General features: G+C 39.6%; 1 protein-coding gene across 3 annotated transcripts in view; it reads right to left on the minus strand.

The window, feature by feature from the left end:
- nrg2b (neuregulin 2b) overlaps positions 1 to 13723 on the minus strand; it is a 147976-nt gene that overhangs the window by 41335 nt on the left and 92918 nt on the right. Inside the window, exons 5-6 of one of the 3 annotated variants that reach the window (XM_047354013.1) lie at positions 11468 to 11526; positions 649 to 672 (exon numbers count right to left, since the gene is read on the minus strand). In XM_047354013.1, coding sequence (XP_047209969.1) covers positions 649 to 672; positions 11468 to 11526 — 83 coding nt within the window. Of the gene's footprint in view, positions 1 to 648; positions 673 to 1024; positions 1049 to 11467; positions 11527 to 13723 lie in introns of all 3 variants that reach the window. The other 2 variants (XM_047354014.1, XM_047354015.1) reach the window with 2 other exon arrangements.

Genomic DNA, 13723 nt, shown 5'->3' on the forward strand with positions numbered 1-13723 from the left:
GAAGCTGGTCTAATTCAGGCAGTGTAATCTGACTTTCAGACCCCACAATGGGAATGCACAGAAAATACAGCCTGGGCAGATATAAAGATTATGGGAAGTTAAGTTCCGGAGAAAATCCAAGCACGGCTCAAGTGTGGTGGGAAACTAGCACTGCAAATCATGCTAAGCCTCAGCGTAAAACTCAGGGAGGATGAATGCAAACGCATGTCACACACTTTTCAAAATAAGAAATAATGAAAACCGCGAATCATTTTGCTTTTCCTATCACAAGTATGCACTACTTGTGTTCATAATTTACTTAAAATCCAAATAAAATATATTCAGGTTTGTGCCTGTAACTTGACAAAATGTGAGAAAGTCAAAGGGGTGTGGATACATATTAAGGAACTTTATTCTCTCTCATCTAACATGTTTCTTTCTCTAAAATGGCAGCTTTGTCAGACTTAAAGAGACTTAAGGGAGAATGAATGCAAAGAAAAGAGGTTAGGTTTCTTCTAATCAAGTTAGTGGGCAGGGAAAAAGAGGGACAGGTTGAGAGAGAGACCCAGCTGTTGGTTCAGAAAGAAGATGGTACAGCAATGTGAGACTGTGAGAGGAACTTGGCAAACCATTTAAAGCACAATAAAATGAATAATAATTCTTCCATACCCATAAATTCAATTTTGAGAAGCTCTGCCAGCACAGAAAGTTGTTGTGGTAAAAAGAAAGAGACACATGGTCAGGTGTAAAGTCTATTTTGGAGCAGATACAAATATTTCCACGAGCTGTAGATATTCAGCGCCATCGGTCGCTGGAACCGACGTGTGTACCGTATTAGTAACGAACAGACAACGCAGACAGCTTCAGCTGTTTGACCCCCAGAAATGACGGGGAAAAAAAAAGAAAGCCAACAGAAATGAGAAGCGAAGGGAGGAAAATGAACCAAAGGCTGAAGGAAAGAGACACCAGAAGCAGGCAGGAGAAGGCATGCAGACACAGAGAAAGACAGAAAAACGACAGCAAGACAAGAAGCCACGTCACTTACTGCTATATTTAATAGACCTCATTTCTGGAGTAAACCACATTGGACAGAAATACAAAACAAATGAAAAAAAGAAAAAGAAGACGAAAGGAAGAACAAGAAAACAAAAGATAAAAAGCAGTGAGTTATTCTCCAACATAAAAACACACTACAGTTGATGAGGCTGACACAGCAAATGGGGGTGAGTGCTGTGACTCGCTTGACTAATGGCAGTTGTGTGCCTTCGTATTGATTACAGCATATCTCTTGTATAGCTCTTTGTACCGCTACTGCTGCTTACAGCTATTATAACCCTCAGCGTACTTTAAAGGAAAATTATCCCAATATTCCCAATTTGAATGGCATCCAATGCATTACGGGCCTTAATTAGAGTGAGAAAAATTCAGCCAATCTAATGGCCAGCCTGCCTAAACTGAGAGTGAATCTTGTCCGACACAGTGCAAAATAAAAGCGGATTGCCACATGGACAGGTTTTCAGATGTAGACACAGCTTGGTGACTGGGTGTGAAATACACATTACATAAATTCTGACATTTTATGATGTAAAACCAGTTTCAAATAATTCTAAATGATTCTGTTTAAAAGCTCTCATAAAAGCAAACCAAGACAGTATGGCATGGAGCTTCTGGAAACAGGTTAATTTCTGGGATTGCTTGGACAGCAATGTTAATCTCAGAATCATCTCTGATTCATGTTACATTAACCCATGTGATTTTTGTCAACACTAAATGTGTCTCACCATCACTGTTCATGCAATCACAGAAGAGCAACAAAACACACCCCATTTGCATCACTACGATTTAAAGGAGAAGTCCAACATTTTGGGAAACCAACATCTTCTTATTCTTGCCAACAGTCAAACACTGAATTAAATTGAAATACTTGCTGTCATGCTTTCTTTCCTTGGTGTGTATGATGGCATATCTAAAAGTTCCTTTTGTTGATCTAAATGTCATTTTGTGTAAGATTCCTGTGTAAGTCCTGTCCCATCTATATCAATAAAGAGTGTACAATTTACAGTCTGCAACTGTCAGGACAGGTTAAATTACTTTTGTCTCATTTTTCTTTACTAATAATTGATATATCATCTTAGGCTGAAAATGTAATACTCTACAGCTGTGAGTACCTCTAGTGGTGAAATAATTTTTGACTGATTAAATCAGAAAATGTATCTGACTGTTTTTCTTTTGGAGCTACATTAAGCATTCATCATGCTGAGATAATTGAATCTTTGTTATTGGAGACAGAGCATCTGTAGATCATAGAAGCAGATCAAGTCATGTCATTGCTGCAACATTTGATATTTTTATTGGGTAATTGCTGCAACCTTTGACTAGCACATGTGCAAATTCCTCTTTATTGTGGGGCACATGCCACAAATTTCTTTCGACATACTTAAAATTCTGTGGCAGTCAGGCTTAGCTGGAGATTCCATCATGCATGCTACAGTATCAGATGTGTAGAACGCAGAGCAGAAGCATTGTGTATTTCTGTATGCCGCAGAAACAGCGTACAGATATCCACTACTGCAAAGGGGACATAAGAAAAACAATAGCCAAAAGTCATCTGTCAATTTTTAATGTGGACTAGGGACATTTGGGATAATACCACCTACAATTTGCTTAGAGACAAACCAAAATTAGACAATTAATTATCAAAAGGTAGGCACTACTAATATCCGTACTGAAAGTTTATACAGAATAAGGTTAATTGATTAGAGGAGCGATATAAGCTAACATCTGTAGTTTAAAGACAGCTAAAACCAAATGATTTAGTTTAAGCACTTTACTTAGACTGTTACAATTGTAAAGTAATACTATTATATAATTATCCATCCATTTAATTATCTATCTATCTATCTATCTATCTATCTATCTATCTATCTATCTATCTATCTATCTATCTATCTATCTATCTATCTATCTATCTATCTATCTATCTATCTATCTATCTATCTATCTAAGTTTTTGTTATATTAGCTGGTCTAGTCCTTTGTTTTCTGTCTCCCTGCACCCCAAGCCCACACCTGTTCTGTGTTTTCCCCTGATTGTCTTGTCACGATTGTCATTGGTTCCCCCTGCTGTTCAGTTTTTGTATTTAAGCCAGTTTGTTTCCTTTGTTCCCCGCTGGTTCCTCATGTTATGTGTATTTCCTGCTGCATGCTTGCTACCCTGTCTGTGTCCTGCCATGGAAAATAAAGACTTGTCTTACCTCCAAACCTGGAGCTTCAGGAGTTCTTCCCCGCATATTGGTCCATCAAAAACCCACTTTATGACAGAAGGAACCAGCCAACAGGACCAAGGGGGAGGAATGGGGTGGGGAGAAGTTCTGGCCAAATTATTTTCTCACCTAGTGACCTCTCCCAGCTCACCATGGAGAAGGCTGGAAATAGCCTTCAGGCTTCAAGATTGGCTCGAGGCGAGGAGGGATTATTTTCCTGATCCTCAGATCCACCACGCCATTGAGGCCGAGCGGCAAAGGGCCCTGGGACAAATCGCCGCTTCAATGATCTCCTGCTCCCTCCTCCACCCGCCTCTCCACTGAAGCTGGAGGCGGCTTTCCAGTTCATGGTTTAGCTCCTGATCAGCCATCGCCGCTGCTTCCGACTCCTGATCCTGTTCCTGATCCAGTTCCGGAAGGGTTCATGGATGAACCGCCTCCACACCCCGATCCTGTTCCTAGTTCTGTCCCAAGCCTAGCCGCCCTCACACTCTGTTCCTGTCCGTGAGGGGCTTGTGGATGGACTGCCTCCACTTCCTGCTCCTGTTCCAGGTCTTGTTCGGGAGGGCTCCGAGGACGAGCTGCCTCCACCCCTGGTTCCCGTTCCGCAGGAGTTTGTGGAGGACCTGTCTCCACTTCCTGTTCCTGTCCCTGAGGATTGCGAGGACGCACCCTCTCTGCATGCTGTGCCTTGGCGGCTCCGTCGCAGATCTCCACAGCCTCACCGAAGGTCCCAGCGGTCTCTGCACCGATTGCTTGGGTTCCAGCGGTTTCCGCACCGCGCCTCTGAGCTCCACCGTGGGTTCTTCCGGTCCTGCCGCCGGCCATCAGATCATCGGCTCCTACGTCACCGGCCTGCTGATCGCCTGCCCCTACATCGCCGGACCTGCCCCAGACGGCCCCCGGGCCGGCCGCCTGAACCCTGAGTCCGCCGGGGACGGCCTCCGGGCCGGCCGCCTGCAGTCTTGCCCTCTTTCCAAGGCCCCCTCCCCCCTGGTCGGATGTTTGTTTTGTTTTTGTTTTGTGGGCGTCTGGGATCCGCCCTTAAACGGAGGGGCTATGTTATACCTGCTTGTGTTTTTGTTATATTACCTGGTCTAGTCCTTTGTTTTCTGCACCCCAAGCCCACACCTGCTCTGTGTTTTCCCCTGATTGTCTTGTCATTATCTATCTCTATTATGTCTATATCTATCTCTCTCTCTTTCTCTCTCTATATCTCTATCTCTCTCTCTTTCTCTCTCTATCCCTATATCTCTATCTCTCTATATCTCTATCTCTATATCTATATCTCTTTCTCTATCTCTTTCTCTCTATCTATCTATCTCTCTCTCTCTTTCTCTATCTCTATATCTCTATCTCTTTCTCTCTCTCTATCTCTCTCTACCTCTTTCTCTCTCTCTCTCTCTTTCTCTATCTATCTCTCTCTTTCTCTATCTATCTCTCTCTTTCTCTATCTATCTCTCTTTCTCTATCTCTCTCTCTTTCTCTATCTCTCTTTCTTTCTCTTTCTCTATCTCTCTCTTTCTCTATCTTTCTCTATCTCTCTATCTCTTTCTCTATCTCTCTCTTTCTCTATTTTTCTCTATCTCTCTCTATCTCTCTCTTTCTCCATCTTTCTCTTTCTCTCTCTATATCTCTCTCTCTATCTTTCTCTATCTCTCTCTATCTCTTTCTCTATCTCTCTCTTTCTCCATCTTTCTCTCTATATATCTCTCTCTATCTCTTTCTCCATCTTTCTCTCTCTATATCTCTCTCTATCTCTTTCTCTCTCTCTCTCTCTTTCTCTATATCTCTATCTCTATATCTCTATCTCTCTTTCTCTATCTCTATCTCTCTCTATCTATCTCTAGCTCTTTCTCTATCTCTCTCAATCTCTTTCTCTCTCAATCTCTATCTCTTTCTCTCTCAATCTCTCTCTATCTCTTTCTCTCTCTTTCTCTCTCTCTCTCTATCTCTTTCTCTCTCTTTCTCTATATCTCTATCTCTCTCTATCTCTCTCTCTATCTCTTTCTCTTTCTTTCTCTATCTCTTTCTTTCTCTATCTATCTCTCTCTTTCTCTATCTATCTCTCTGTTCTCTCTCTCCTTCTTCTCTATCTCTCTATATCTATCTCTTTTTCTCTCTTATCTCTCTCTATATCTTCTCTCTACTCTTTTTCTCTCTATCTCTTTCTCTCTCTTTCTCTTTCTTTCTCTTTCTCTTTCTTTCTCTATCTCTCTGTCTTTCTCTCTCTCTTTCTCTATCTCTCTTTCTCTCTATCTCTTTCTATCTCCCTCTTTCTCTCTATCTCTCTCTTTCTCTATCTATCTCTCTCTTTCTCTATCTTTCTCTCTTTCTCTATCTCTCTTTCTTTCTCTATCTCTCTCTCTATCTCTCTATCTTTTTCTCTATCTTTCTCTATCTCTCTATCTTTTTCTCTATCTCTCTCTTTCTCCATCTCTCTCTTTCTCCATCTCTCTCTTTCTCTATCTCTCTATCTTTCTCTCTCTATCTCTCTATCTCTATATCTCTCTCTCTTTCTCTATTTTTCTCTATCTCTCTCTTTCTCCATCTTTCTCTTTCTCTCTCTATATCTCTATCTCTATATCTCTATCTCTCTCTCTATCTATCACTAGCTCTTTCTCTTTCTCTCTCAATCTCTCTCTATCTCTTTCTCTCTCAATCTCTCTCTATCTCTTTCTCTCTCTTTCTCTCTCTCTCTCTATCTCTTTCTCTCTCTTTCTCTATATCTCTATCTCTCTCTATCTCTCTCTCTATCTCTTTCTCTTTCTTTCTCTATCTCTTTCTTTCTCTATCTATCTCTCTCTTTCTCTATCTATCTCTCTTTCTCTCTCTCTTTCTTTCTCTATCTCTCTATATCTATCTCTTTTTCTCTCTATATCTCTCTCTATCTCTCTCTACCTCTTTTTCTCTCTATCTCTTTCTCTCTCTTTCTCTTTCTTTCTCTTTCTCTTTCTTTCTCTATCTCTCTGTCTTTCTCTCTCTCTTTCTCTATCTCTCTTTCTCTCTATCTCTTTCTATCTCCCTCTTTCTCTCTATCTCTCTCTTTCTCTATCTATCTCTCTCTTTCTCTATCTTTCTCTCTTTCTCTATCTCTCTTTCTTTCTCTATCTCTCTCTCTATCTCTCTATCTTTTTCTCTATCTTTCTCTATCTCTCTATCTTTTTCTCTATCTCTCTCTTTCTCCATCTCTCTCTTTCTCCATCTCTCTCTTTCTCTATCTCTCTATCTTTCTCTCTCTATCTCTCTATCTCTATATCTCTCTCTCTTTCTCTATTTTTCTCTATCTCTCTCTTTCTCCATCTTTCTCTTTCTCTCTCTATATCTCTATCTCTATATCTCTATCTCTCTCTCTATCTATCACTAGCTCTTTCTCTTTCTCTCTCAATCTCTCTCTATCTCTTTCTCTCTCAATCTCTCTCTATCTCTATCTCTATCTCTATATCTCTCTCTCTTTCTCTATCTCTTTCTCTCTCTCTCTCTATCTATCTATCTCTCTCTTTCTCTCTATCTCTTTCTATATCCCTCTTTCTCTATCTATCTCTCTCTTTTTCTATCTATCTCTCTTTTTCTATCTCTCTCTTTCTCTATCTCTCTCTCTCTCTATATCTCTCTCTCTATCTCTCTTTCTCTATCCCTCTCTCTATCTCTTTCTCTCTCTCTCTTTCTCTATATCTCTATCTCTCTCTATCTTTCTCTCTCTATCTCTTTCTCTCTCTATCTCTTTCTCTCTCTCTCTCTTTCTCTCTCTCTCTCTTTCTCTCTCTCTCTCTTTCTCTCTCTCTCTCTTTCTCTCTCTCTCTCTTTCTCTCTCTCTCTCTTTCTCTCTCTCTCTTTCTCTCTCTCTCTTTCTCTCTCTCTCTCTTTCTCTCTCTATCTCTTTCTCTCTCTATCTCTTTCTCTCTCTATCTCTTTCTCTCTATCTATCTCTCTCTATATATATATATCTCTATCTCTCTCTCTTTCTCTCTATCTATCTCTCTTTCTCTCTATCTATCTCTATATCTCTCTATCTCTTTATCTCTATATATATCTCTCTCTCTTTCTCTATATCTCTATCTCTCTCTATCTCTCCCTTTCTCTCTATCTCTCTCTCTATATCTCTATCTCTCTCTTTCTCTATCTCTCCCTTTCTCTCTATCTCTCTCTCTATATCTCTATCTCTCTCTTTCTCTATCTCTCTCTATATCTCTCTCTCTCTTTCTTTCTCTATCCCTCTCTCTATCTCTTTCTCTCTCTTTCTCTATCTCTATATCTCTATCTCTCTCTATATATATATCTCTATCTCTCTCTCTTTCTCTATCTCTCTCTCTCTTTCTCTCTCTATATCTCTTTCTCTATCTTTCTCTCTCTATCTCTTTCTCTCTCTATATCTCTCTCTTTCTCTATCTCTCTCTATATATATATCTCTATCTCTCTCTCTTTCTCTATCTCTCTATTTCTTTCTCTCTCTATATCTCTTTCTCTCTCTATCTCTCTCTCTTTCTTTCTCTATCTCTTTCTCTATCTCTCTCTCTCTTTCTCTCTATATCTCTCTCTTTCTTTCTCTATCTCTCTCTCTCTTTCTTTCTCTATCTCTCTCTCTCTTTCTTTCTCTATCTCTCTCTCTCTTTCTTTCTCTATCTCTCTCTTTCTCTCTCTCTCTCTTTCTTTCTCTCTCTCTATATATATCTCTCTCTCTTTCTCTATCTCTCTATATCTCTTTCTTTCTCTATATCTCTCTCTCTATCTCTCTCTCTTTCTCTATCTCTTTCTTTCTCTTTCTCTCTCTCTATCTCTATCTCTATCTCTATCTCTATCTCTATCTCTATCTCTATCTCTCTCTCTATCTCTCTATATATATATATATATATATATATATATATATATATCTCTATCTCTTTCTCTCTATATATTTCTCTATCTCTATATCTCTATCTCTCTTTCTCTATATCTCTCTTTCTCTATCTCTCTCTCTTTCTCTATCTATCTCTATATCTCTATCTCTCTTTCTCTATATCTCTATCCCGTTCTTTCTCTTTCTCTCTCTCTATCTATCTCTATATCTCTATCTCTCTTTATTTCTATCTATATATCTCTCTCTATCTCTTTTTCTCTCTATCTCTTTTTCTCTCTATCTCTTTTTCTCTCTCTCTCTTTTTCTCTCTATCTCTTTTTCTCTCTCTCTCTTTTTCTCTCTCTCTCTTTTTCTCTCTATCTCTTTTTCTCTCTCTCTCTTTTTCTCTCTATCTCTTTTTCTCTCTCTCTCTTTTTCTCTCTATCTCTTTTTCTCTCTCTCTCTTTTTCTCTCTCTCTCTTTTTCTCTCTCTCTCTTTTTCTCTCTCTCTCTTTTTCTCTCTCTCTCTTTTTCTCTCTATCTCTTTTTCTCTCTATCTCTTTTTCTCTCTATCTCTTTTTCTCTCTATCTCTTTTTCTCTCTATCTCTTTTTCTCTCTCTCTATCTCTTTCTGTCTTTCTCTATCTCTCTCTCTCTCTCTCTAATGGGAATTAAAGTTCAATGCTCCATGAGAGACTCCCAGTGGTCAAATCATTTGTAATTATTGTGTGATTGCAGCAATTGTTAAGTCCAATCTGAGTTCATTCTGCAGTGATGGTGCTCTTTGGTATATATGGCATTTTCCTGAATTTTCCAACTGTTTTTTTTTTCTTTTAAATTTTCTCCATAAAATTTTAGGCAGCCTGGCCTTTCTGGTGATGAAGTTATTTCTGCTATTGTGTTAAATGTATAGAAAAGTGATCTAGTGCTTCATTAGTGTTACTGAAAAGCTCTGCAGATATGCCAATGGTGGGATGGGTTATAAATCTATTGTTTTTTTTATATTCGGGGATTTCCCAAAATGTGTAACTACGGAGTTTTGACAGACTTCTTAATCTAAGTAACTCTTCTACAAAACCTTACATCTGCATGTATGCAAAGGGACATTAAGTTGGGAGAAACCATTAATGGGTGTCCTTATACACTGCTCAAAAAAAGAAAGGGAACACTTAAACAACACAATATAACTCCAAGTAAATCAAACTTATGTGAAATCAAACTGTCCACTTAGGAAGCAACACTGATTGACAATCAATTTCACATGCTGTTGTGCAAATGAAATAGACAACAGGGGGAAATCTTTGGCGATTAGCAAGACACACTCAATAAAGGAGTGGTTCTGCAGGTGGGGACCACAGACCACTTATCAGTACCTATGCTTTCTGGCTGATGTTTGGGTCACTTTTGAATGTTGGTGGTGCTTTCACACTCGTGGCAGCATGAGACGGACTCTACAACCCACACAAGTGGCTCAAGTAGTGCAGTTCATCCAGGATGGCACATCAATGCGAGCTGTGTCAAGAAGGTTTCTTGTGTCTGTCAGCGTAGTGTCCAGAGCCTGGGGGCGCTACCAGGAGACAGGCCAGTACACCAGGAGACGTGGAGGAGGCCGTAGGAGGGCAACAACCCAGCAGCAGGACCACTACTTCCGCCTTTGTGCAAGGAGGAACAGGAGGAGCACTGCCAGAGCCCTGCAAAATAGCCTCCAACAGCAGGTTCACACTGAGCACATGTGACAGACGTGACAGAGTCTGGAGACACCGTGGAGAGCGATCTGCTGCCTGCAACATCCTTCAGCATGACCGGTTTGGCAGTGGGTCAGTAATGGTGTGGGGTGGCATTTCTTTGGAGGGCCGCATGGCCTCCATGTGCTCGCCAGAGGTAGCCTGACTGCCATTAGGTACCGAGATGAGATCCTCAGACCCCTTGTGAGACCATATGCTGGTGCGGTTGGCCCTGGGTTCCTCCTAATGCAGGACAATGCTAGACCTCATGTGGCTGGAGTGTGTCAGCAGTTCCTGCAAGATGAAGACATTGAAGCTATGGACTGGCCCGCCCGTTCCCAAGACCTGAATCTGATTGAGAATATCTGGGACATCATGTCTCGCTCCATCCACCAACGTCACATTGCATCACAGACTGTCCAGGAGTTGACGGATGCTTTAGTCCAGGTCTGGGAGGAGATCCTTCAGGAGACAATCCGCCGTCTCATCAGGAGCATGCCCAGGCGTTGTAGGGAGGTCATACAGGAACGTGGAGGCCTCACACAATACTGAGCCTCATTTTGACTTGTTTTAAGAACATTACATCAACGTTGGATCAGCCTCTAGTGTGTTTTTCCATTTTTTTATATTCGGGGATTTCCCAAAATGTGTAACTACTCATTTAAATCAATGTCACTGTATTTATAAGCCCAAAATGAATATTCCTGAAGACATTACAGGTCGACTTTAAGAAAATGTACAAGCAGCATTAAACCACATGCTGTAAGAAGACAATCTATAAAATGATCCATGGATGCTTAGATGACTTTAGAGGTTAGGACGCTTTCCCTTTAACATAATTTCAAGAACTTCAGCCTGCATGTAGATCATTTCTGCAGTGGAGATGGATAGCAGTAGACGACTGAATGATGCTTCTGAACACTTTAGAAATAAACATTGTTCCTCTGAAATGCACATATTGTACAGGTACTTTTCAGAAGACTTGAATTTGGGGCTTTCTGTTTTTTCTTATTTTAAAAAAAAAACTTTTTTTCTCATCTAAAATCTCATCAAAACACTAAAAAGAAATAACATGCATCATTATGATGCCTAAAAAGCAAGATGGAAGAACAGAAAAGTAGTTTTGCCTGACAGATTTTTTGTTTGTCTAAGTTCTTTAAAAGAATCAGCACCAATAGATCATCTATATAGAAAAGTAATAAAACAATTCAGTAAAAGCAAAGTAAAATCAAGTTTCTTTTTAGCCTTTATGTCAGCTCTGTTTCATATAAGTCCCCGAATCAGACAATAAATAAATTCTGTGCACAATTTAAAAGCATACATAAAACATTCCTGTGAAAAGCTTAAAATATGTTGCTTACCAAGCTACAAACTAATCGGTTTCATAACATTTTTAGCTCACGTTTTTAACATAAATATTATATAATATAATAAATATGATGTCAAACATGCAAGCTGGCATGAAACATAAACATGTAAATCATAACATTCTACACTAGTCGTTTCAGATAACCAGATGATACCAAGGGAGACAGGGTGGGGTTCACATAAAGTCATGCAAACACACTCTCTAACACATACAGGAAACAGAGAAGCAGTTTAGCAAACACACACACTATCTGACCCCACAAATGTAGCATGCAGCAGCTCCGTGAGAAGGAGACAGACAAGAGCAAATGGACGTACTGTAGAAACCTGCCATGACGGAGTTTTGACAGCGGTCCCCCGTATAGTCATTGGGACACCTGATGGAGGGAAAACAGGACACAGAGGAAGGAGAGTGGGATGGGGAGAGGTTAGAGGCACAGAGATGAAGGGGGGAATAAAACAGGAGGAGGAAGAGGAGGAGAAATTGATGGGGAAGAGGAGAAAGGGGAGAGGGAGAGAGAGAAAAGAGAGCAGAGTTGATGGATTAGAAACAGCACAATCCACCAAACTACAGAGAAAGAGAGAGATGACCTGCGTACTGTGGCATTACTGACATCAATATGACATCACTGCGACGGCTCAGGCATCATCACAGTCACAGGGGTCATGTGATGGTGGCGCATGATGCAGGATGGGTCAAACGTACAGTTGTTAACCCCTGAACCCACTCAAACACAATCACACGCACACTTTCTCTCACAACTTATAATAGAGCATGTAGCAAGGATGCAAAAATTATTTGGGTAATTGGTTTCCAGGTTGACCAACCAAACTGGTAACTGGGTGGTCTATCACGTTTTAAAAATTGGATTTTTTTTTGCAGCTAGTGAACATACCTCCATCAATAAGTAATTTGCTAGCAGCATGACATCTTAGATGTGGAAGTACTTACCTTTAAGTGAAAAAAACATCTGCTGGTCATAATAGTTACCTGAACAGGTGAAATTATGTCTGTCCAGATGTTTTAGAAAGAGAGAGACCTGAATTTGTTTCAGTGAGCTTTAACCTCATATATTGCAGACAGGACTGTGCATTTTTATTTAGTTCTATTGATTATATGTTCGTTCACTGAGGTTACACAAGAGTGCAGTGTAGTGCCAGAAACATCAGGTATCGTTACCTTGTCTTTAGGTAGAGAAAGTTTTTTTTTTAAATAAAAACAGCTGGATCCAAAAATGCTGGTAGCTTGTTGGAAAACAACTACAGATTAGGCTACATTCATTATACAGGAAACACACAAAGAGACTGCAGTTATGTACCAGTGCTAACCAAGCTAATAGCACTAGGTCCAATAATCATAGTAAAGGCAAATAAAAGTATGTGAGCTCTGCAGTTGTGTGTATTTATTTAAATACATAAGCAAAGTCATATTGTATTATTTAGTTGTGTGCTGTGCAAAACCTCCTCAAACACAGCCAAACACTCACATTGCCTCCATCCGTTGCGTTAGAATGAGAAGCAGATCCTTTAGTTATCAGGCTCCTCTCCTGTGGAACCAGCTGCCAGTTTTAGTCTGTGAGGCAGACAAACTGTCTACTTTTAAGGCTAGGCTTAATACTTTTCTTTTTGATAAAGCTTATAGTTAGTCAGTGGAAACTCATTGAATGCATGTGTACCTGAAGACTGCGTTAACACAGTAAGAGATAGAGTGAGCACCCATACTTTCCCAAAGTATCCCACAGCATAGGAAAACTTGGTTGACCCCGCATTTTATGTTATGGTCATTACAGAAATGACCGAGGCCGCACACAGGACATCTAAAGTAAATCAAGTAAGAAAAACTGTTTTTCATTATGTTTTTTTAATTTTTACATACCCTCCAACAGTATAAAGCACTTGTTCACGTTTCTAAAATAAAACTTTCAGGAAAGTTTCTCCCACATGGTTTTATCAATGATAATTAGCTTGGAGCATGAGTCACTTTTCTCAGTGTATGAGCCAAATGAACAAGAGTGTTTGAATGCAATTGCCTTGGTAGTTTTATTTTCTCATCCACCATATTTGTAGCACTGGCTTGTGGTGACTATTTGGACCCAATCATCATAATAGAGGTAAACTAATTGTAGACATATGCTTCTGACAACTACATTATCACATCTATACACTTATTAGTGAAACACAGATTATGTTTACAAAAGTGAGACTTTCAGATGCTTTAATTCACTGCTGCTATGTTTTATACAGTCACCACATATTACTCAAACAACATTAAAACACACGATTGACTAAGATTTAAAATCACCATATAGATCTTAGTTTAGAGTTGGAGAGTTATCTATCACAATTTTCTCCTTGAATGGCCACTGAGTTATGATTAATGCCAGAGTCTGGGGTCGCCCTCGTAATACTATGAGCCTTCATTCATTGGCTGTCTTCATACTAGGCTGGTTTGTTTTAGACTTTCTTCTCACAGATTCCAACATTGTTTGTAGAAAAAAAATATTACTGTTAACTCTCTAAAAGTAAATATTTGGACATCAACTTTTTTAACTGTTAAATGTTAAACTTGTTAAA

This window comes from Girardinichthys multiradiatus, chromosome 23 (genome assembly GCF_021462225.1).
Source record: "Girardinichthys multiradiatus isolate DD_20200921_A chromosome 23, DD_fGirMul_XY1, whole genome shotgun sequence".
Lineage (NCBI taxonomy): Eukaryota > Metazoa > Chordata > Actinopteri > Cyprinodontiformes > Goodeidae > Girardinichthys > Girardinichthys multiradiatus.